The 21,234-nt window shown below is 41.2% G+C and overlaps 1 protein-coding gene across 3 annotated transcripts in view; it reads left to right on the top strand.

Moving 5' to 3' along the window:
- Window positions 1–14,337, top strand: part of SORCS1 (sortilin related VPS10 domain containing receptor 1) — a 477,606-nt gene extending 463,269 nt beyond the window's left edge. The window contains exons 25-27 of one of the 3 annotated variants that reach the window (XM_058543953.1): window positions 8,846–8,951; window positions 9,074–9,234; window positions 14,066–14,337. In XM_058543953.1, coding sequence (XP_058399936.1) covers window positions 8,846–8,951; window positions 9,074–9,234; window positions 14,066–14,145 — 347 coding nt within the window. In that variant the 3' untranslated portion in view covers window positions 14,146–14,337. Of the gene's footprint in view, window positions 1–8,845; window positions 8,952–9,073; window positions 9,235–10,765; window positions 11,574–14,065 lie in introns of those variants that run through there. The other 2 variants (XM_058543954.1, XM_058543955.1) reach the window with 2 other exon arrangements.
- Window positions 14,338–21,234: the final 6,897 nt, after the last annotated feature.

The raw sequence follows: 21,234 nt of genomic DNA, 5'->3' as shown, positions 1-21,234 counted from the left end.
CCTGAGCTAACATCCGCCAATCCTCCTCTTTTTTTGCTGAGGAAGACGGCCCTGGGCTAACATCGGTGCCTATCTTCCTCCACTTTATATGGGACGCCGCCACAGCATGGCTTACCAAGCAGTGCGTCGGTGCGCGCCCGGGATCGGAACCAGCGAACCCCTGGCCGCCGCAGCGGAGCGCGCGCACTTAACCACTTGCGCCACCGGGCCGGCCCCTAATCCTTTCTCTTTTTAACAAAGTATTTACACATTTTACAAGAAGTTTTCAAGCCAGGTGTCAAGAGATGGCAATTTATTAGATAGAGATGGAGACCTAGGAGTAGGAGCCTCCTTGGTTGCCAAAGAAGATGGGTTTAGTGGTGCATGTTGGGTTTGATGTCAAAAAACATATCAGGAAGCTGGAAATAGGGGGCTGAAACTCAGGTGAACAGACCAGGATCAGACTGTGCAGTAAACTGTGAGCTTTAATTTACCACCTTTTAGTACGTTGCCAGGTGAGGGGAATCTGCTGACAGGTGATAAATTAAAGCCCTAATTGCTGGCACACATTTTTCAAGCTACATCAAACTCTGTATCTTTGTTCCTATGAGGAACCATGGTCATGAGTAAATTCAGTCATTAAATTTGGGGGTGGCAATGGGAGTAGGAAGGAAGCAGCTTAAAAACTTGTTGATTCTTCTACGGTAGAACAGATGATAGCCCACACGAGAACAGAAGTTCAAGACTGAGCAAGCAAAGGGTAAGACTGATGCTTATTTGAGAACACAGAGCCTAACTAGACTGATTCACAGTAAATTACAAAGAACAGTGCTTTAGGGATTATTTGCATTTCACAAGAGTTATTTATTGGGCAAATAAACTGAAACTTGAGTGGTGGGACTGCTACACAGAGGGACTAGAACTGACTGGTTCCCTCAAAACATTTGGGATCAATGAAACCCTGTTCTGTGGTTGGAAAAACTCTTTGTAAGCCAGTATAGGAGATCCCTGTTATAAAGCCGCTGTTCTTGAACCTGGTTCTACATCACAGTTACGTAGGAAGCTTACTAACAGTAGAGATTTTTCAAGCCTCACTGCACATACTTTGAATCAGAATCCTAGTGAGTGATATCCAGAAATATGCATTTTTAACAAGTTCCCCAAATGATGCTTATGCAGCCAGACTTTTCACCTGTCTCAACAACCACTCTTGTAGAGCATTCCACGGACAGAAATCCATCTGCATACCAAGGAAATGTGCACGTCTATCTCCCCCAATAAATCTGATTTACAACTCAAGGCATCCACTTAAATAGAGGCATGCATTAATAAAGAAGAGCCAGCGATATTAAGTGTAGGAGGAAATTAGTAATAAACATTAAAATCTAATTCCTCGGTATATTTAGAGCCAACCTAATTGGCAGAATGGGTAGACGACAGTGAGAGTAAGAAAAAAATGAAGTATGTCTCTGAATCTGGGATATACTATATCCATAATCTAGATGAATGGCAAAGGCCAGCCAAGAGCTGTGACCACGAAGCAGTTGAAAAATGATTAAAGTATGAACTAGAATCTTAGTGGCAGATGTAATTGCATAGCCATGCGTTTTATGAAAGTTAAACAAATGATATCATCTAGATGCTGTTAATGTGCTAGTATGAGCAGGCAATGATACAATTGGCATCTCACTCTATTTCTGCACGTGTTAGAGAATCAGGGGCTCTTCTATCCATGGCTTTCCAGTGGGGTCACTGCTCTGCTGGAGTTTTGGATACATATGATAAAAAAAGTGAAAGGTTAATATTTCTCAAAGGAAGAGCCTTCAACTCCCAATTGAATAAAAACATTTTAAATACACAGGAACGCTGCTTCCACCCTCTCCTGAAGCAGTTGCCTTGCTTAAGCTGTTACATTTAGGAAAACTGTCCTCTGTCAAGGGTATGTGTGGGTTTTTAATAAAACTGTTATCTTGTGTTATCTTGGCCTCCTTGGTTGCTGCTGGCTGGCTCAATTTCTTTTTCAGGTGTAATAAAAAGATATTATCACAGAGATATTAGAGAATTAATATTTCCAGGCTTCAGTAGCTATTACTGGGTATGTTATGAATAACTGTGGGAGGGGATAGGAACTCAGAATTTCAGTTTAGGTCAGGATACATCATGAATTCTGCCCCACACTTTTACATTGAGAAAGACCCTTCCACTCGAAGCCAGAATTAGCATTAGTCAAGAAGCTTTAGAAAATACAGTATAATCTAAACCAGGTCATTATAGATGCAGATGCCAAATTGTAGTTGTGGAGTTCTGAACTATAGAGTGAAATAAATTGTTGCAATAACATTTTCCATTTAGGGATGAAATTAGTACTAGTGAAATTCTTCCACAGCCCATAAATTTATCTGTCTCTTTACTCTCTGGTTGCCTTATTATCTACACAGTTATCTTTTACAAGTCTTTTGTGAGTAAAGTCATGCTAGTAGTAGTTTTCCTTCCTTCTATTTTTCCCCAAAATAAATATTTTTTTTTTCCTCTACAAAAAATTAGACTGTTTCACAGACACACGGACTCAGTGGCTTTTGACAGTTATTAAGTTGTTATGATGTTATGATAACTAATAACAGGTGCCAAGATATCTAGACGTATTCCTCACCCCAATGTGATTAAATGAAGGTGGTACTTTCGTAAATATACCAAGAGCCAGCAGTGAGGATGCTCTTTAGCTTCTAAGAGACTCTTTCTTCACTGTTTTATTTGTAAGATTCCCTGGGCCCATAAAAAGGCCGGAAGTGACCACAGGGTAACTGGTCTGAGGATGTAGCTAGAAACTCTGAGCAGAGAATAGTCAGGGGGCAGTGATCAGATGAACAGTTCAGAAACAGGGTATACGTGCATCAGGCTGGAAATAAGTGGTAGTTAGGACACAGAAGATTCTGGTCCCCAGGGGGAAAGCAAGGCAGATAGTCCACAGAAATTGGCAAGAAAAAGAGAAGGCAGGAGAACATATATAAAACACAGAGAAGATACCAGGCCCCAAAACAAGCTACCTTTTAGACACCACATTCTTTATACCTAGAGTGGCCAGGACTGTCCTGGGTTATATCTGTTGTGTCTGTATAAGCTTTAATAGCACTCCCTTTCATTCTTAAAGTGTCCTGGTTGAGAAGTGAACATTTATGGTCATCTTACTTTTACCATGCCTCCCATCCAGTGGGGGCAGAGGTCCATAGCAAGAATTGGGTAATGTAGAGCCCAAAGGTAAGAATTGGATGTTTGACCCGTTGAAATAGAAGAGTTTTGAAGAAAGAAGGTATTAGTAAGCTATTGCTGTGTAACAAACCACCCAGAAATTCAATGGCTTAACAATAAACATTTGTTATTGCTTATGAGTCTATGGAACATTTGGGTGGTTTGGTTTTGTCTGTGCTTGTTGTGTATCTGCAATCAGCTGTGGATTATTGGGTAGGGAGTTCTACTGATCTTGGCTGGGCTATCCCACATGCTGGCTGTAGGCTGCTCTAGAATGGCCTCAGTTGGGATAATTAAGCTCTCCTCCATGTGGTCATTCCTCCTTCAGCAAGCTTCCTTGGGCTTGCTCACACATGGCAATGATAGGATTCGAGAGAGAGCAAAAGTGCACAAGGCCTGAACCTCACAATTGGCACACTGTCACTTCCATTTCATTCCATTGTCAAATCATGTTACAGTACTAGTTCAGATTCAAGAGGTGAGGAATCAGATTTCACCTCTTGCAGGGAGAATTTTCAAACTCAAATTCTACAAGGCTTGTACACAGAGACGGGTAGAGAATTAATCCAGCAATGCAATTAATCTACATGAGGCTGACCATTCTCTGAAGGGAGACTAGAAATGCTTTTAGGTAGTTTAGAAAGTTCTCCTAGAGCCATAACCAGATTGAGCTACTATTAGTAGTCAAGGGCTGTGTTTTTTTGTTTTGTTTTGTTTTGTTATGTTTTAGTGACCCAGAAAATATAGTGATCAGGCACACTCTAAAGATAAGCACTGGAGGTTTTATGAGTGACAGTAGGTGGCGCCTACCATGCAGTACTCTCACACTTGTATGCATAATAATGACCTGTGTAGCTTGTTACATATATAGATTTCTGGGACCCACTCTCAGAGACTGATATATTTTTTCTCAAGTGAAGCCTTGGAAACTGCATTTTCACAAGTTCTCCAGGTAATTCTGATTCAGGTAGTCTGTAAACTACACTTTGAGAAATATTTACATAATAAGCAGGATTTCTCATTGACTTTCAATCCTAGAAAACCAAAAGGCATCCTTCTCTTCCTATCTGTCAAGTGAGGTGATAAGATTGGCCTTTGAGGTACCCATGGTTGTCATCAGTTGGCCAAATGACCTCAGCCTTCTGTGACTGGATGTTCCTGAAGACTCATCCTCAGTTTAAAACTAGCAGCAGTGCTTCACTAGTCATTAGAGCCTTCCCTAATTCCCACCCAGTCTGGCCTCCAGGATCATGGCTGTATCTCTCTAGGACATAGCAATCCATAAGACTCTCATGATCAGGTTTGGATTTGAACTGGAGGGAAAGATTATTGGCCAAGGGAGGGTGCTCTGTAAATGGAAGCCTTTCTGCCCTTTCATGTACTCTAGATAAACTTTCTCTGTGCCATTCCCACATCACCTTAATTTCTGAAAAAGAGATTTCAGACCACATGGATTTTATGATATTCAAGGCTAGTGACTATAGCCAGGCTTGGGTCTGCCTTGGACGCAGGAGTGGAAAAAAGAAAATCAAAGTATGGTGAACTTGCTTTTGCAACTTCTTGACAGCACTACCTCTTGGATTAGAAATGCAGTTAGAATTCAAAGCTTCAGGGTCATAATGCAAGTAGACGTTCTCCAGGAAAGTCCCTTTCGTGGAATATGAGTGAGTATAGACAGCAACAAGGGTTTCCTGCCTAGCTGCACCAGACTATGCCACCATATTGTTGGCGTTAAAATTTGGAAATAAACCAAACAAAGGTATTGTGTGGGACCGTGGTCTGCAAGGGTCTGTGGTCTAATGAGTGTGTGAAACACTAATGGTAAAGGTAATTGACTTTTTTTCCTGCAGGACTGCTGTGAACTTTTAATATACTGAGGAGCTTCATGAATCTCCAAGAAGGGAAAACACCATATATATCGTTCCCAGAATTATTTGACCGTGGAACTCTTTCGTCACCTTTTAGGGCTTGTTTTCTATAGACTACACTTTCAGAAATATGATAGCAATGACATGACATGGTTAAAAGTATGGGGCAAGTATATGTGTTGAACACTATGCCAGTGCTTTATAAATTCTATCTTGTCTTATTCTCACAACTTTCTAAAACAAGCACGAGTTTTATCTCCATTATGCAGGTGAGGAAACTAAGGTCCAATGTAAGTCATTTAGCCCATAAGTGGCTGTCAGAATCTGATTCCAAAAGCGGACCGTATCAATTACTTTACCCCAAATGTGGAGTTTTGAGTTTGTTCTCATACACGCAACCTGTGACCATTTGTTTAGCACTCACTGTACATCGATCACTTTTCACAAGAAGACTGTTATTGTTACTGTAAGCATTGCTATTATTATAATCAACCCAGGTCCTCCTGAATGGAATATCATAATTCAATGCATTTCTGAGTTCCTCGAGGCTTCTAGAAACGATGTGTACAGCACCAGACTCAGAAATGTTGAGTCACTTGCAGTACTGCTGTGCCCATGCTTTACTCTGTGTATGAATAATGGCAAATAAACTGCTCAGCACTTTCCCCCACACTTCTACCTTGTTTAGACAGCAATGGAAGAGGGATTAATTTATGCTAATTCCACACAACAAGCTAAAGCCCATTTCTCACAAGTTTCCGTTCCTCAGCAAAGCGCACACGAGCACACCTAAGTGTTGGGCACACTAAAATATGCAGCTGCTGTTGTGTGTAGAACGATAATAGGCCCGTTTACATTCAGGCGCAGACCAGCAAGCAGCAGCCTCCCACGGAACACAAAGGGCAGTGGTACTCAATCTCTGACTGCGGCTTCCTGCTTGCCTGCCTCCGAGAAGTGACTAAGTGATGCCAAGATGGCGGGCGGAGAGAGAGCACACATTTTAGAACTGGGGATACAGAAGCTCATTTTCCCAAAATAATATGCTAATTACTTAACCATCTTAATGCTGCTTGTTCACGAATGAGGGTTTGAGTGGAAATGATTTAGAATTGGAAGATTTAAGCTTGTGTGGGGAGAGAGAAGTGGAGGAAGTGAAGAGAGAGAAAGAGAGTCTATTTGTGTGTGTGTGTGTTTGCTTTCTGTGTTCATTAGAGCCTGGCCAAAGCAATTTCCTCTCTTTAGTTTTCCATTTGTTTCAGATACCAACCCTTTCAAGCTTTCTTCTTGGTTGCTCCATAACACTGATACTCCACTTATTCTGAAAGAGCAGTCAGCTAGGAATTAGAAGTTTAGCTAATAAAGCTAACGTGCCTCTAACTGTCTGTGGCTCCTCTCTGGGAAATTAAGGGTTTGCATTAGAAGGTTACTTTTAAGATATCTTCCTATTATTATTTCCTTAAGTATGATAATGGTATTGTGATAATGTCGAGAGAGACACCTTGTCTTTTAGAATTACAGATGCATTTATATGACAGCTGAGATTTGCTTCCAAATAACCCAGTGGTTGGAGGTTGTGGGAACTGGATGGGGGTAGAAATAAAATAATATTGTCTGTGTGTTAATTGTTGTTGAAGCTGGGTGGTGGGGACCTGAGGCTTCATTTCTCTGTGCACACATACCACACATATACATATATGTGTACAAATACGGGTCATCCAAGTTTGAGTATGTGAGCTATGATTCTAACTGCTCCTTGTAATACTGAGTAATGTTTTAACTTGTGTCACTTGTTAATTTGCTTTTTGTGCTATAGTTTTAGGCCTAATCCCCATCCTCAGAAACATCTTTTTAAATTTCTGATATCTCCCACCGAAATTAGCCCAGGGTTGAATATTTAGAAAGTGTGTGTATGTGTGAGATGACTTGGGTTCAAGTATTAGCTCTTCCATATACTAGTTCTGAATCCTTGGAATGACACTAACCAATGAGAACTTCACTGTTCTTATCTGTTCAGTGGAGATCGTAGCCCCTGCCTTCTATTTCTGGAAGTCAATTGCGGTAATATCTATGACAAATGAAAGGTGTTCTCCCCCTGATGGCATCCTAACATTTGTGGTGTGAGTTCTGAAGTATTTCTGGACTCCTGTGCTGATGGCACTGTGTTTGCCTAAGTAAATGAAAGGGACCTTTATTTTCCCATTTCGAGTTGAGAGCACATTTGCCTTGGGTGCTCCAGTGCAGTGGTACTACACCCATCTTCTCACACACAGACTCACAGGCTCGCACTTCATGGATTAAGCACTGTTTAACTTAGAGAGAGAGAATCACAGGGGTTGCTTAATTTTCATGCTTTCTGAAAGCTGATTCTACTAAAACAACTAAGCCTGTTTTCTGAGGAGGAGGGCTTGACTTTTGTTTTTCACCAAAACTATTTGGTGTGTGGAATATGCTTTCCAGCAGTGGTTACTGAGTGGCTGGGATGTAATCCTCCAATAACCAGAGGGGAAGCAGCCTCAAGTCTTGTCTGAGGCCATCAGTATTACAGCCACCTGTGCTTGAAGCTTTGTACCTGGGTGACCAGAACATTGCCCTCTTGGTTCTCAACAGAGAAAAGCCACAGGAGATGCTGCTTAAAGGTCACCCACATTTCTGGGTATCAGGCTTTGCTTAAATTGATGGAAGGTAAAGGTCAGCATCCAGCCTTCTAAGAGGTACATGTGGCTTGTGTTTTATGCTTGAGCTGTGCTATATTTGCAAAAGGTCAGTTTTTGAGAGGCTGAAAATTAATTGCAAGCAAAGTCATTAAAGTACAACAGATTTGACCTTGAGATGGAGGAGGATCTGGAGGTGGAGAGACATGTTCCTCAGAGCTGCACTCTAAGGGCAAACTTAGGAAGGCGGAATCTTTTATAGATGCAAAGCCATCTGTTTGGTCCGAGAGGAAGACTCAGTGCTCTGAGAGGCTAGCGCTTCCTGGCACGAGCTGTCAGGGCTTTGGGAAATTGTAGAGACAACACTGGATTGCTCACCCCTCCTCCAGCATCAGAGTGGCTGCCCTTGTAAAATATTCACTTAGCCATCAGTTTCTTGTGTGCAAAAAATATAAGCAGGCTCCATGACTCTCTGGTTCTTTCTCTCACATGACAATGGCTGGGATAGGACTGAGAGAGAGTGGATAATTCATAGAAATATTCCTTTTGGTGGTTTTTCTGGTTATCCGCATTGCATAGTGGGAAAAGCTTGCATTCAGCGTATAGGAAAATTTAATATTTATGTTATTATAAATATTGATTAAAAATAATAATAGCAGTAGCTGTAGCAGTGAAAGCTCATACTTATGGAAGACTTAACATGTGCCTAACACTATTATCAATGTTCTACATACGTTAATTCATTTGATCCTCACAAAAACCCAGTGAGATGTGTACTGTTATTCTCCTCTCACCACGTGAGGCACATTAAGGTGAACTAACTTGCCCAGGATCACACAGCCAGCATGTGGTAGAGCCGGCCTTGAATCCAAGCAGTCTGGCTCCAGGGTCTGTGCTTTGAATTGCTCTGCTGCACTTCTTGAACAGGCCAGCTAGAGCATTCTGGGGCCTGGGATGGGCTGCGACGCATACACATATGTAGATATGTGCATCCCACGTGGTTTTCTGGGACTCACCGTGCCTCTATGTGAACAGTGTAAGCCTTTCAAAGTCATGCCTGCCCACGTCTCTGCTCATGACCATACATTTTTTCTCCTCTAGCCCCACTGGTAGACCTCACTCCAACCCACAGTGGATCCGCCATGCTGATGCTGCTCTCGGTGGTGTTTGTGGGGCTGGCGGTGTTTGTCATCTACAAGTTTAAAAGGTACGTGTCCCTCCGTCCACATCTCCCCTTCCTCTTCCTTCTCCCTGACAGGTTCAGAAGCATGCATCGCAGTGATGTACGTCTCCCATGCATAGCAGTGATGGTTTCTGTTAATGTTTTAGGAAGATCCCGGGGATTAATGTTTATGCCCAGATGCAGAATGAGAAAGAACAAGAGATGGTCAGTCGAGTCAGTCACACTGAAAGCAGGCCCCATATCCCTCAGACTGAACTAAGGAGGCCTGGCCAGCTGATAGATGAGAAGGTGGAATCACAGCTCATAGGTAAATGATTCCCAGTAGCCATAAGCTGTTCAGCCAAGTAGTCAATGGCTGACTCTCTCTCTAACCCCTTTCTGGCTTGATATAACCAATTTTTTCTGCTCTAACATCCCTGAGAGAAACAGCTAAGATGCCTCTTTCCCTGCTTCCTCCCATTGGAATGAGAAAAAAAAAAAAAGCCTTCTTGCTCCTGTCTAGTTTTTTTCTTTCATATGTTTATTCTTCTTTTTGCAAAAACTTTTGCTAAAACATTGGTCTTCGAAATGTTCATGGGCAAAGAGCAAAGCATTTGCTCTAACAATATACAAGAAGGACAGGCTTCAGAGGCTGCATCTGGTGGTCTGGAGGGCCAGACCACCAGATAGGTGGCTTCAAGTAGGGCTTGAAGGATAGAGTCTGTAATGACCAAGACAAGACATGGCAGCCTTACCTTGAGACAGCTCTAAGGACAGCAAACGGTTCCAGAACACTCATAAAGGGGGAGCATCATGAGACTAGTAGAGATGGGGCAGACTGATCACTCTTGGATTTTTTTTTAATCTAGCAGTAATCTAAAAACTGTCCCCCAATAAACATGGAACCTGAGAAATTTAAGGACAAGAAGCATAAAGTTTGCAACCATCCCAGGAGTGGGACTTCCTGAGAGAGACCACTGGAGGGTTAGACTATTACAGAGCAGACTAGCAGGTTTCTTCCTCCTTTTTACCTGCCCCCTCCCAGAAGTCTTAACAAGGACTTCATTATATTTCAATAGAGCTCTCTCTCTGCCTGTGAAGTAAGCATGGGAATCCAACAGTTAGGTATAGAGAGTCTCAAGTATAATTGCTCAGTCCTATTTATTGCAGAGGGAATTTTCCAGGAGGTTAGACAAACCCATGGAGACACTATTGCTATCCTGTCTGTTGGCATCAGGAGTTGAAGCTGTAACTGTTCCCATCTAGATCCTGCATCGCTGACTACGATGCATAAATTATTATATAACCCTTCCTACTTCACCCTGCTGGGATAATGCCAAACCACCTAGAAGGCCCTTATAGATTTTTAATTGCTTACTTGGAAAAAAAATGAGTACCTAAATGGAAACATAACCCTGTCTTTAAATGGATATGGGAAAGTTCTGTGGCTGTATTAAGGGGAAATTTAAATGCGATGACTGGCTCCTATGGGAGGTAATAATAACAACTACAGCCAGCCATGTCTGGTGTCCAATTTTCACAGTGTGGTTTCCTTTATTTGGGGAGACAGGGTGATAAATGTGTAATTGCATTGGGTTAAAAAGAAAAAGGCTTTTCTGTCTTCAAGTCCAGAGAAGCGTTCACCCTGTCTATTCACTTCTAAAGCTTCTGAGTGCATTTTTGTGGATCATTTGGTTTTCAATCCCATTTCCACGGGGTACAAAGCACAGCCGCTGTTTACTTTATTAAGGTAGCAATCCGTCCTTCTCCAGGAACGTCTCACAGCACATTGCAAAGTCTCTGACACCTTTCCATTTCCAGTGTCATTAAATGAGTAAGTGTTACACGTTTTCTCTTAGGAGAGTAGCTTTACCCTCCCCTCCCTCCCCTTCTACTCAACCTGGTGACTCATCTCTCCGATTGCAAAGAGCAAGACACGCCACTCCACCTTCAACGCCAAAGCGGGGATCTGCTGGGGCACAATTTGCAATTTAAGGAAAACCCCCAAAGGCTACAGGCGACCTGCTGATCAGGAAAGAATTTCGCTCTTGTCAAGTGCATCATCCTTAATGACCACTAACTTTATGTTTTTTTTCTTTCCTTTGTTGTTCTGTTTCCTATTTCGCCAGGAAGTATTTCCATAGTTGCTGAGAATCAAAGCACAAAAGAAATCCCTACCTATGTAAATGTTTGAATGGAGGACGCCAGTAAAAACAAAAACAAACAAAAAATAAAATAAAAACAATCAAAGTCCAAACAAACAAACAAACACTCACTGCATCGGGACTTTTTAATTCTTCAGACACAGACAACAAGGGTTTTTAGCTTTAAGCCTGTGCATGTGGACAATACCTTGAGAACATGCTTGGAGGGCAGTGTACAGGTGCTGTATTTTACTGGAAAAACACTCCCCTCCCCCTTTCTTCTTCTCTCTCTTTTTTCTGATCGGTCGTGTTTGTAGAAAATTCATAACATATAAAAAGCCAAGGAAATCTGCATGTATTTTTGGAAATATTCTTGGCTCTAGATTTAACAGCTATTTTAGCACTATAGGCTGGTGGGTGGATTAGCCAACCCCAGCCCCTTTCATAAGACACAAAGACATGCACAGGAGTTTGAAACCCTGAGCTGTTTCTCTGTTCCATTTTCCTTGTTGCCATTTTCCCTTCTGAGTTATCTTTGGTAGCTCTGTTGGCCAGCAGTGGCCACAAGGCTGCTTTTTCCATTCTGTGCGGCCACAGGGACAAAAAAGCAAGTTGAAATTCCATGTATGTAGCAGAGTAGTGAAGGAAGGCAGGTGAAGGGCAAGCATGTCAGAAGAGGACCTTTGTTTCCTGTTCACTCCTTCCCATCAGGACTGCTACCCCTGGCAGCTTTCCCTACTCCTGCCCCCCAACGTAGGTAGAAAACAGAATCCCAGGTACCCATTGTTCTGCCTTCCCGTTGTTTGCTCTCCACGTGTGGTCACGATCTCTTGACATCTTTGTATCTTCCTTCCAATCCCCAAGTTATCCTTCAACTGCGCCTACTTTTTCTTCCCAAACATGTCGCTAGATTCTGGACATTAATCTTGATGTTCCCTAAATACCGGCCCAGCCTCTGCCAACCCTGCTTCCACCAACCGCAAGTTTCTGATCTCTCCATCAGTTTTGTACACTCCCAAGCATGCCAGCTTCCCTACACATTGACCAAGCTGCATCCTGCCCTGCAGGGTTCAGCTTCCTGTATCCTTTGTCTCCTCCTGTAGAACCTGCCTCTTCCAAATATCTCCGCCTTTTCCCACCTAGAAAAGTACAATGTGTATCAAAGAGTTGAGACGTGCAAAGCAATTCAAACCTACCCATGTACATTAGAAAAGAAAGCATACAGATAAATGGCGGTATTCTCACACCTTAACAAAAATCTCGTGCAGTCAGATTCCAGAAGGTCCTTGTGAGAATTGTTTTGAATGCATTACCCTGTGGCAGGGCAATTTCCTCCTGTGATGGTTGCTATTACCCGGTATTTCCTCTCTCACAGTAGAGTAAAATATTTGGAAAATAAAACTGATTTCAAACAGAAGAAGCAGGTTAATGGATTTAATGTTTAAGAGTGTCAAAACGTCTGAGAATATACAGAGGTCTTGTCTTCACCAGGATGAGATTTTGATGATGTAGGATGGTCTCCAACATATCACATATGTGCTCTCTGATCTCTGAGTATCACAGTCTCAGCAAAGGAAATATCAATAAGCATAAAGAGGAGGAGTTAGCTGACTAAAGTAGATGGGCTCAAAGCATGAAGAAATCCCCGTTTTCCCACGGCAATCATGAAAGAAGGCTCAGAGAAGGAAAGGAACGAAAGCATGTCTAGCAGAAGCCCTTGGAATATTATGAATTGGGCAAAGCCCAGTCTAAAATCTAGGAGAAAGTGGTTTTGAAAAACCCCTCAGAAAGCGCAGCCTCCTTCTTAGCCATGTCCCCAAGCCAACAGGGTATAATATTGCTCTGCGGTAATGAGGGTGTCCTAAAGATCCTGAGGATCCCTACCCTTATGTACCCAGCAAGGGACGAGTAGCAACGCAGCAGTCAGAAGCTAATCAAGCAGAAGGTTTTATGCTTAAAGGTGCCCAGTAGGAATCTGGGCAATGGATTACGCCTGAGGCAGCCATCTGTTTGTAGAACTCAATTGATCCCTAACCTGCCAGGCTTCCTATCCCATAGGAAACATCCTCATTGATCCTCTTCAGTTGGAGCCTCCCAAATTTAATCTGGAAGACAAAGTGTTTAGAAACGACGAGAGGCTCACTCAGCACAGCACAGGGAGTCCTCAGAGTTGCAGTTCAGTTAATTTTAATTAGAAAATTATGAAAAAGGGAATAACACTCTTGATCTAGCACAGTGCCTTGCCTAGAGTAGGTATGCAGAAAATTATCTGTTGAAGGAATAAATGAATGAATACATGAGAGACATAGGGAAGAATGGGCTTGTAAGTCCTAATTAAAAATAGAGGTGGACATGAGATGCCTGGCATTTTGGAAAGTGATCAAAGATGGCCAGCTCTAGATTCAGCATCTCCAAGGTCCTCATGTGCCTCTCCTCAAAGCTCCCTCCCACCTGTAGGAGATTCGTGAGGCAAGGTACTGCTCAGAGGGGACCTCATTGTTCTCACGATCTAGTTCTGTGGTTCTCAGGAGTATCAGCATCACCTGGGACTTGTTAGAAATGCAAATTTTGGGTGCCCCACCCCAGATCTACTGAATGAGAAACTCCAGGGGTGAAGCCCAGCAGTCTGTTTTCACAAGCTCTTCAGGTGATTGTGATGCCTGCTAAAGTTTGAGAACCACTGCACTAGGCCATTCCAGCTCAATCCCAAAGAGAAGGTAGTAATGAGAGCCTGCAAATGGGAGGGACCCAAGTGCCTACCTACTCACCAACAGCAGGTGCAAACGCAACGAGGAGTTGGGTGGGCTTGAGGCAGAGGAGTGGGTGGAGGGAGATGGATATAGAAGGTAATATTCAGGGCAAACTAACAGCCTGATATTGCAACATTTTCCAAAATCCCGGAAGGCAAACTGTGCGTGCTCTACCCTGAACTACCCAACAAACATTTTCTCCTTTGCCTTATTCCTAATTGGATTCACTGTCCAAAATGCAGAGGTTTGCTTTGCTTTTTCTCAGAAGTTCCAAACAGCAACTTTGAGAGCAATGGGGTGCTTGGCAGCTGTTCTGTGTTTTCCAGGATTCCAACTGAGCATTGAAATCCCTCATTTGCCAACTTATTTTTATAGGAAGCCAATTTAAAAAGAAAAAAAAAAAGTTTTCTTATAGTATCAGAACTACTTCCTATTTTAAAACGACTTTTTGATGTATTTTTTGTTAAATACTATGTAGTGTAATGTATAATTGCTCTTGTTTATTGCTTTTACAATCATATTTATTAAACAGATAATGTCTCTCAAGTCTTGGCCTCATAGTGTTTATTTTATCCCAAACCTTGGTGGTCAGTCTTGATAGAGAAGTGATGCATCTATAGGATTTCATTAAGGCTCATTGCAGTAAGCACCACAGGCTTGAAGGGCTTGTGTTTTTTTTTGCTAACAAAGTAGAATATATTCTACTACTTAAATTCTATCTGCATTTCAGTTCACTATATAAGGTCTGTTGCTTCATGAAATTACTTGATTCCATACAAAAATCACTCCAAGCTGGTTACTTAGGAATGAGCAACATGCTCATTATTTTTAGTTCAAAATTAGAAATTATTAATATGCAACAAACCCATTCAAATTTGTTCATAATCTTTTAGTTACTAAGGACCAAACCTGCATGTAATGAACTGAAACTTGGGGAGTGGTGAAGGCTGGCATGAGAGCATAGAAATGGCTTCGAACCTGGAATTAGGGGAGTGGAAATCTCCTTCCAGCTGGCTATGCCAGCTGTGTGACCTTGAGCAAAGCACTTTAACATATAAAAGCATTAGTGTCCTCACGCATATAATTTGAAAGAAGAAGATACCATCCAGCTTTGGTATTCTGAGTGGGTGAGTCATTCCCGAGAGTCCCAAATAGCTGATTTAAACTTGGTGGAAAATAAATAGGTGGACTGGATCCAAATCTTTTCAGCCTTGTGTCTTGCCTAAGTAAGTGGCAACTCTTCTTGGGCAATATTTTGCTCTCATATTTGGTTGAAACATTTGGGTAAACACAGAACCCTCCTTAGTCTTCCCCAAGACCTGCCGGGCTCAGAATGGCAGTTGCTTCAAGAGCAAGGTGTCAGCATGCATGAGAATTCCTGTTGTTTTTAGGTGACAAATTCCTTAAGTAATTGAAGAGCCAAGATGCCAAATAGGGGAAGGGGAGGCAACCCCAAGATTAGCATCAATAAGAAGCCTCTACCTTCCCTGGGCTGCAAGGATGCAGGGATTCCCAGAGTTCAGGACCCAGTACACAGATGAAGTTGAAGTCAGGGAGGAATTGTCTGGCAGTTGCTGGAGCCATGGAAGGGCTATGGAGGAGACAAGGCCATAGCCAGCGATGCTGCTGTCGGGAGAGAGAGAGAATCTCCCCCTGGCCTTTTCCTTAAGGTTCTTATGGCTGGCCAAATAATTAACAAGACAGGTTAGCAGGAGAAAATAGTACCAAGTTTAATAACATGTATACATGGGAGAAAGCAGGTACACTGCGTTTCTCAACACAATAGCAGAAATTCTCGTCTTAAATACCATGTTCAGCCAATGACAAAGGAGGATGTTGGGGGTGGGGGGAGTCAGTTACAGAAGATTACCACTAAAGCACTGTAAACAAGAGTAAGGTTATTATGCAGATTTAAGGCCTCACCTTCCACAGTGATAAGTTTCTAGAAATGAGGTCATCCCCCCTCTTCCCAATACAGAGAGAGAAATGCCTTTACAAATGGAGATTTCCCTTATAAATGTAAATGTTTGTCTGGCAACTCCTCGCAGGGCCATCCAGAGAATGTAGCCAGAGAGATATAAGATGGTCTTGTTGATGCCTTTTCTATTGTAACATCTATTTTACATTATATTACAGCCATCGGGTAGAAGATCTGTTCCAGGAAGCAGTTACTATGTCAAATTCTTTAGGCAGTTAGTGGGGGAGGTCAAATGTCCTCAGAGAAAACAACCAAGGTAAAGAGATAGATTTCAGGGTGGCCAAATCTTGATCTCCCACACTGCCCAAGCCGAGAAGATGGAGAAAGAGAGTTTGTCTTTCCCTTGCCCTGGCCCTGCCATCTGTAGCCCATGCTTCCCATTGGCCAAACCCAGCCACAAGCCTGTGGGCAGTGGAACCTGGGAAACACAGTTTCCTGAAATAACAAAGCAGAGCAGGGGAGGAGTGGAGAGTAGACTTGAGAGACTACAGGCAGGTGACTGGTACAGCACCTCTTTCAAGTTCAACCCACATCAAATCCAACAAATCTCCGCTAACCCAAAGGCACTTATGAAATAGTAGGTGCTCCTTTCTCTGTGACATTCTTTCACATATTTCTCTTTAAACAACACGTATTTAACAGTTGGCATTATGTTTATGTCCACCACTTTATGCCTTTCTCACCAAATTCTATGCTCATTTAGGAGAAGATCTATATTTTATTTTTCTTTTCACTCTTTCAGCCTCTAGCACTGGACATTGCCATTAGGGGGCACTAGATAAGTGTTTGCTGAAACTCAACTTTGTATTTTCAGCTTTGTGTTGGGAGCAAGTCCATTTTATTTAGCAACGATCTCTGAGGTGCTGTCTTGTGTCCGACTCCCTTACCCAGCTAGCACCTCTAATTACATGTTCAATTGGTGTTTGTCAAGAACCAACACATCCTTGCCCTTCCTCTCTGTTAGCACCCAAGCTGCTGTGTTCAGGGAGCTATTCTTGGATATTAATTTAAGTGAAATAATTGCAGTTTAGAAAAAGAAAAAAAAATGGCTAGAAAGTAGCATGAAAAATAAAGGTCTAAGTTTGGTTTCTGAATCATTATGTAATTTGTTTCCCTATTTCTTAGGAGTTAATAGTATTTTGAAAATGTATGTTAGACTAATACTTTCATAGTGTGGGAATCCTAAAATAATTCCAGATGGACATATACAAGGAAACAGCTGTTATAGTTTTCACATTAAACACATGAAAAGAAATCTTTGATTTGCAGAATACAAATATTTATTATTCCATGTGTGGTGCAGACTTCTTTAGGTGGTGATAATATAACTGCGAACAAGGCAGATAAGATATCTGCCTTCATGAGCATATATTCTAATAGGAACAATGAACAGATAATAAAATTTAGTGTAACAGATACAATGCTATCATACATATAAGATAATTTTAAGATATTGATAGTAAAAATAAAACACAATAGGGAGCAGACTGGCGGGAATGGGGATAGGAAGAGACAGGGGTGGTCCCTGGCTTCTCTGAGATCTGAAAGCTGAAAAGGAACCAGCCATTTGGGGAAACATACATTGTCCCAACTTGTTCAAAGTCAGTCCTAGAACAACCTCAACCAGAACACAATTTTGGACCTCAACAACAATTAGCAATGCTTCTGAGTTTAAGGAAAAATAGCTTTCAGAATTTTAATGCACAGGAATTTCCTGAGGGAATCAATCGTATATATAGTCAGTTCTACTATTATGTGACATATGTGTTCCTAAAAACCACCTCACTAAGCAAAGCAGCAAAATAAAAACCACAAGACTCAGAAAAAAAATCAGACTGGGACACATCACACAAAACCTTTCTCGTGTCAGTGTGATGAGTAGTGTCAGTGACACATTACAAAAAGATACAAACCTGCCTTAGCCCTTCAGGCTGTTATAACACAGTGTCAGAGACTGGGTGGCTTATGAACAACAGGAATTTATTTCCCAGAGTTCTGGAGGCTTAGAAGTTCAAGACCAAGATGCCAGCAGATGCAGTGGATCTGTTTTCTGGTTCATAGACAGCACCTTCTCGCTGGGTCCTCACTTGACAGAAGGGCAGGGGATCTCTCTGGGGTCTTTTTTATGAGGGCACTAATCCCATTAATGAGGGCTCTGCTCTCATGACCTAATCACCTCCCAAAGGTCTCACCTTCCAAAGCCATCATCTTGGGCATTAGGTTTCCAACATATGAATTTAGAAAGGGATACAAACATTCAGACCATAGCGAAACCAAATAAAAATGGTAGCACAGTTTTACGCATGTTCAATGATTAAGAAATACATGAATAAAAACACTTACCTGGAAAAAGACCTAAGATTCGCTGATGAAAGTGGACGTTGGAGTGCTTACAGCTTGTAGTTTCTGTAAAGTGGTGGAAGGAGAGTTATGTGAAATCCAGCAGAAACTTATACCACCAAATGGATGGTGTGGCTTGTAACACAAGGAGGCAAATGGAGGTAGCTAGTATATGTTTGAGGGGTGCGTGTGGGGGGGGAGGTGTGTGTGTTCCATGTATTTTTACACAGCTGAATTCAGCTGTGTGTAGTTTCCTGTGTTCACCCAGTCCTGTAGTTTTCTCATTGGCAAAATCACACATAAGCAAACACAAAATTTGCATTATCTTCAAATTCCTCTCTCATATATCAATCGCATTAGAACAAGTTTACATCTTCAAAAAAAGTTTTATAGCAGAACTGACAGTAATTCAGATGTTAGTTTAAAAGTAATTTGCATATACTGGTAGAAGGAAGAAGTCTAACTTGGCAGCGGAGGAAAAAGATAAAAACATAGTGGCAATCCTCATTATCAGCAGCAGCAGCAGCCGGCTGAGGATTTTGGTGTGGAGACCAGCAGCCTGCCCACTTCCACAGACCTTAGAGCATCACTCAGTTCCCACCAACCCCAACAACTAATCTTTAGAAATATGAATTGCCCCAAAGATTGTTAAATTGTGGTCAAAACTCTTTGTTAAAGAAGACGATAGTATGAAAAAATATATTTCTAAGATGTTCCAAGAAAAGTGAAACAGGTAAAGAAAGCTTCGAAATATTTAAAAATAAGCTTAAGTTATTTGGATAGTAAAAAACACTCTATGAACAAGACTAAGATATTTCAATATATGCATGTATAGTTATCTTCATAAAATCATCCTGCCAATGTAAACATTAATAACAGCTTGCAGATGTGGAAAAAGGATTCAGTAAACAGTATTTATAAACTAATTTGTTTAGTAATAAATCATATATATAATCCATATAATAAAATAGAATACTTCCATTAAAACTATTTTTCTAAAGAATATTTAATGGCATGAGAAAAATCTCATGTGATGTGAAGAGAAAGCAGAATTTAAGACTACATAGTATGAAAATAATTTGTATGGTATGGAAAATATATAGGGACAGACTGAGAGATTGAAATACAGTAACACTGGTTATTTCTAACTCGTAAAATCCCAGATTTTTAAAATTCCCTTTTTTATCTCTTTGTATATTTTCTAAAATGAACATATATTACTTGTATGGTCAGAAAAAATGCTGTTTTAAATAAAATTTATAAAAAATATATTGTGAGGTTAATCTAAAATATATTTGCTTACTGTATTAATTATATACTTATTTATTATCAATATATATTTAATATGTAAAGTTTATAGGAAAGTTCAAAATTGTTTACAGTATATACTTAAATTCATTTAATAAATTAAAAATGGCTTCTCTAGAAAAAAAGACAATTTTTATCTCATTTTGATCAATTTAAATTCATAGTGAGATGAAAACATTATTTTGCTACTATGGTACTTGCAATTTAATTCATGAAGTTTCAAATATTGGAAATTTTTAAACTGTGTAACTTTGCTAACTATGTGTGTATATATGTATTTTATATATCTGAATTATAGATATACACACATACACACGCAAACGATTTATAAAATTTTACAATGTAAGTGTGATGTAAATATGTATACATACATATTTACACATTATGTAGGTATATGCACATGCCCATAGAAATAAACCCACACACATAAACACATAATGAGGTAACAGTAGTTAGTCATGGGCCGTAAACAGAGAAACATGTCCTATTCATGAGTCGAGACCCATAGCTTAGACTGTGTATTGAGTATGTGTTGAGTATGTATGTGTGTTGTGCTCTCTGAGGTTATTGTTCTTAGGTACTTAAGCTCAGCACCCAAGCTGGGGTGGGGAGGGGAGGTGTAAGCGGAAGAGTTACTTCTGGAGGAGATGTGGAAGCTGCTGGAGGATACCCTCTGACTTAACATGTGTAGTAACCTTAATTGTTCAATCAGCAACTGCTTACTCTCCTGCCATCTTCTGGCCACAAGAAGAAGGGTGCCAACCTTACTTAGTAATAGCACCAACACATAATACCTCACATGCGCGCGCGCACACGCACATACACGTGACGGATGGCGAGACTGGCTTAGCCAAGTGTTCACTGAATACTGGGGGTAGGATGTTCTCATTGCCCAAGGCTAGGGCACAGAGGGAACACTGACAGCCAGACGTGTAAGCAAACCAAATTCATACTGTAAAGTCGAGGTCCAAATGCTGGTGTGAGCATATATGAACACTAAGTCCAAAGGGCCAAAGGCTATCACAATTTTAGTTCCCAAGTCGAGAGTTCAGAGTTAAATGAAAAGAGAAGATGTGAATGAAACAAAAGTATAGAATGTGGAAGTTAAGAATGGAAATTATGGTAATAAAAATAACAAAGCAGCTACCTTTTTTGAACATTATTTTTGTGTCATTATTTAATGCTCTGTATGCCCATTGTCTTGTTTAATCCATACAAATTCCCAAAGTGAAAATTAGATTAGGTGAAAGCTGGGCTCAGAAAAGTGAAATGACTCACTCCTGATCACAGGGTAGCAGGTCTCTATGACACCAAAACCTTTGCTTTTCCTTCTGTGCTGCATTTCTTCCTAAAAGATGAGTAATGTTTCAGAATCATCTCCATGGTTAGTAGGTACCTGATTTGATGGTCTGGGCTGACTCAAAGGATGGGTCAAGACTCAAAAACTAGACAAGCCTGGGGCTTGGGCAGGTTAGAAACACCACTGGATCTGTTCCAAATCAAAGCACTCTCCTGTGCTGGATTAAATAAGAGAGCTGCTCAATGCAATGAGGACTGTTTTCGGAATCCTTCAGTGTGCTGCATTTCAGATGGCTCAAAACAAGGCAGATACAGTCGTCCTCAGTAACAGGCCTGGCCAAGTTACGGTCTGGAAGAATGCCCAGAAAAGATTCAATTCTTCCTTCTCACTCTACAGAGCTTGTCTCCTGGTTGGGATTGAATAGATGTCCCTGACGTTTTATGGAATCAAATCTGTGGGCACCCAGGAAGGGAAGGTGAACATAAGTTGGTAAAATAGATTTCTCTTG

This window comes from Diceros bicornis, chromosome 6, assembly GCF_020826845.1.
Source record: "Diceros bicornis minor isolate mBicDic1 chromosome 6, mDicBic1.mat.cur, whole genome shotgun sequence".
NCBI lineage: Eukaryota > Metazoa > Chordata > Mammalia > Perissodactyla > Rhinocerotidae > Diceros > Diceros bicornis.
This window is presented reverse-complemented; position numbering and strand designations above follow the sequence as displayed.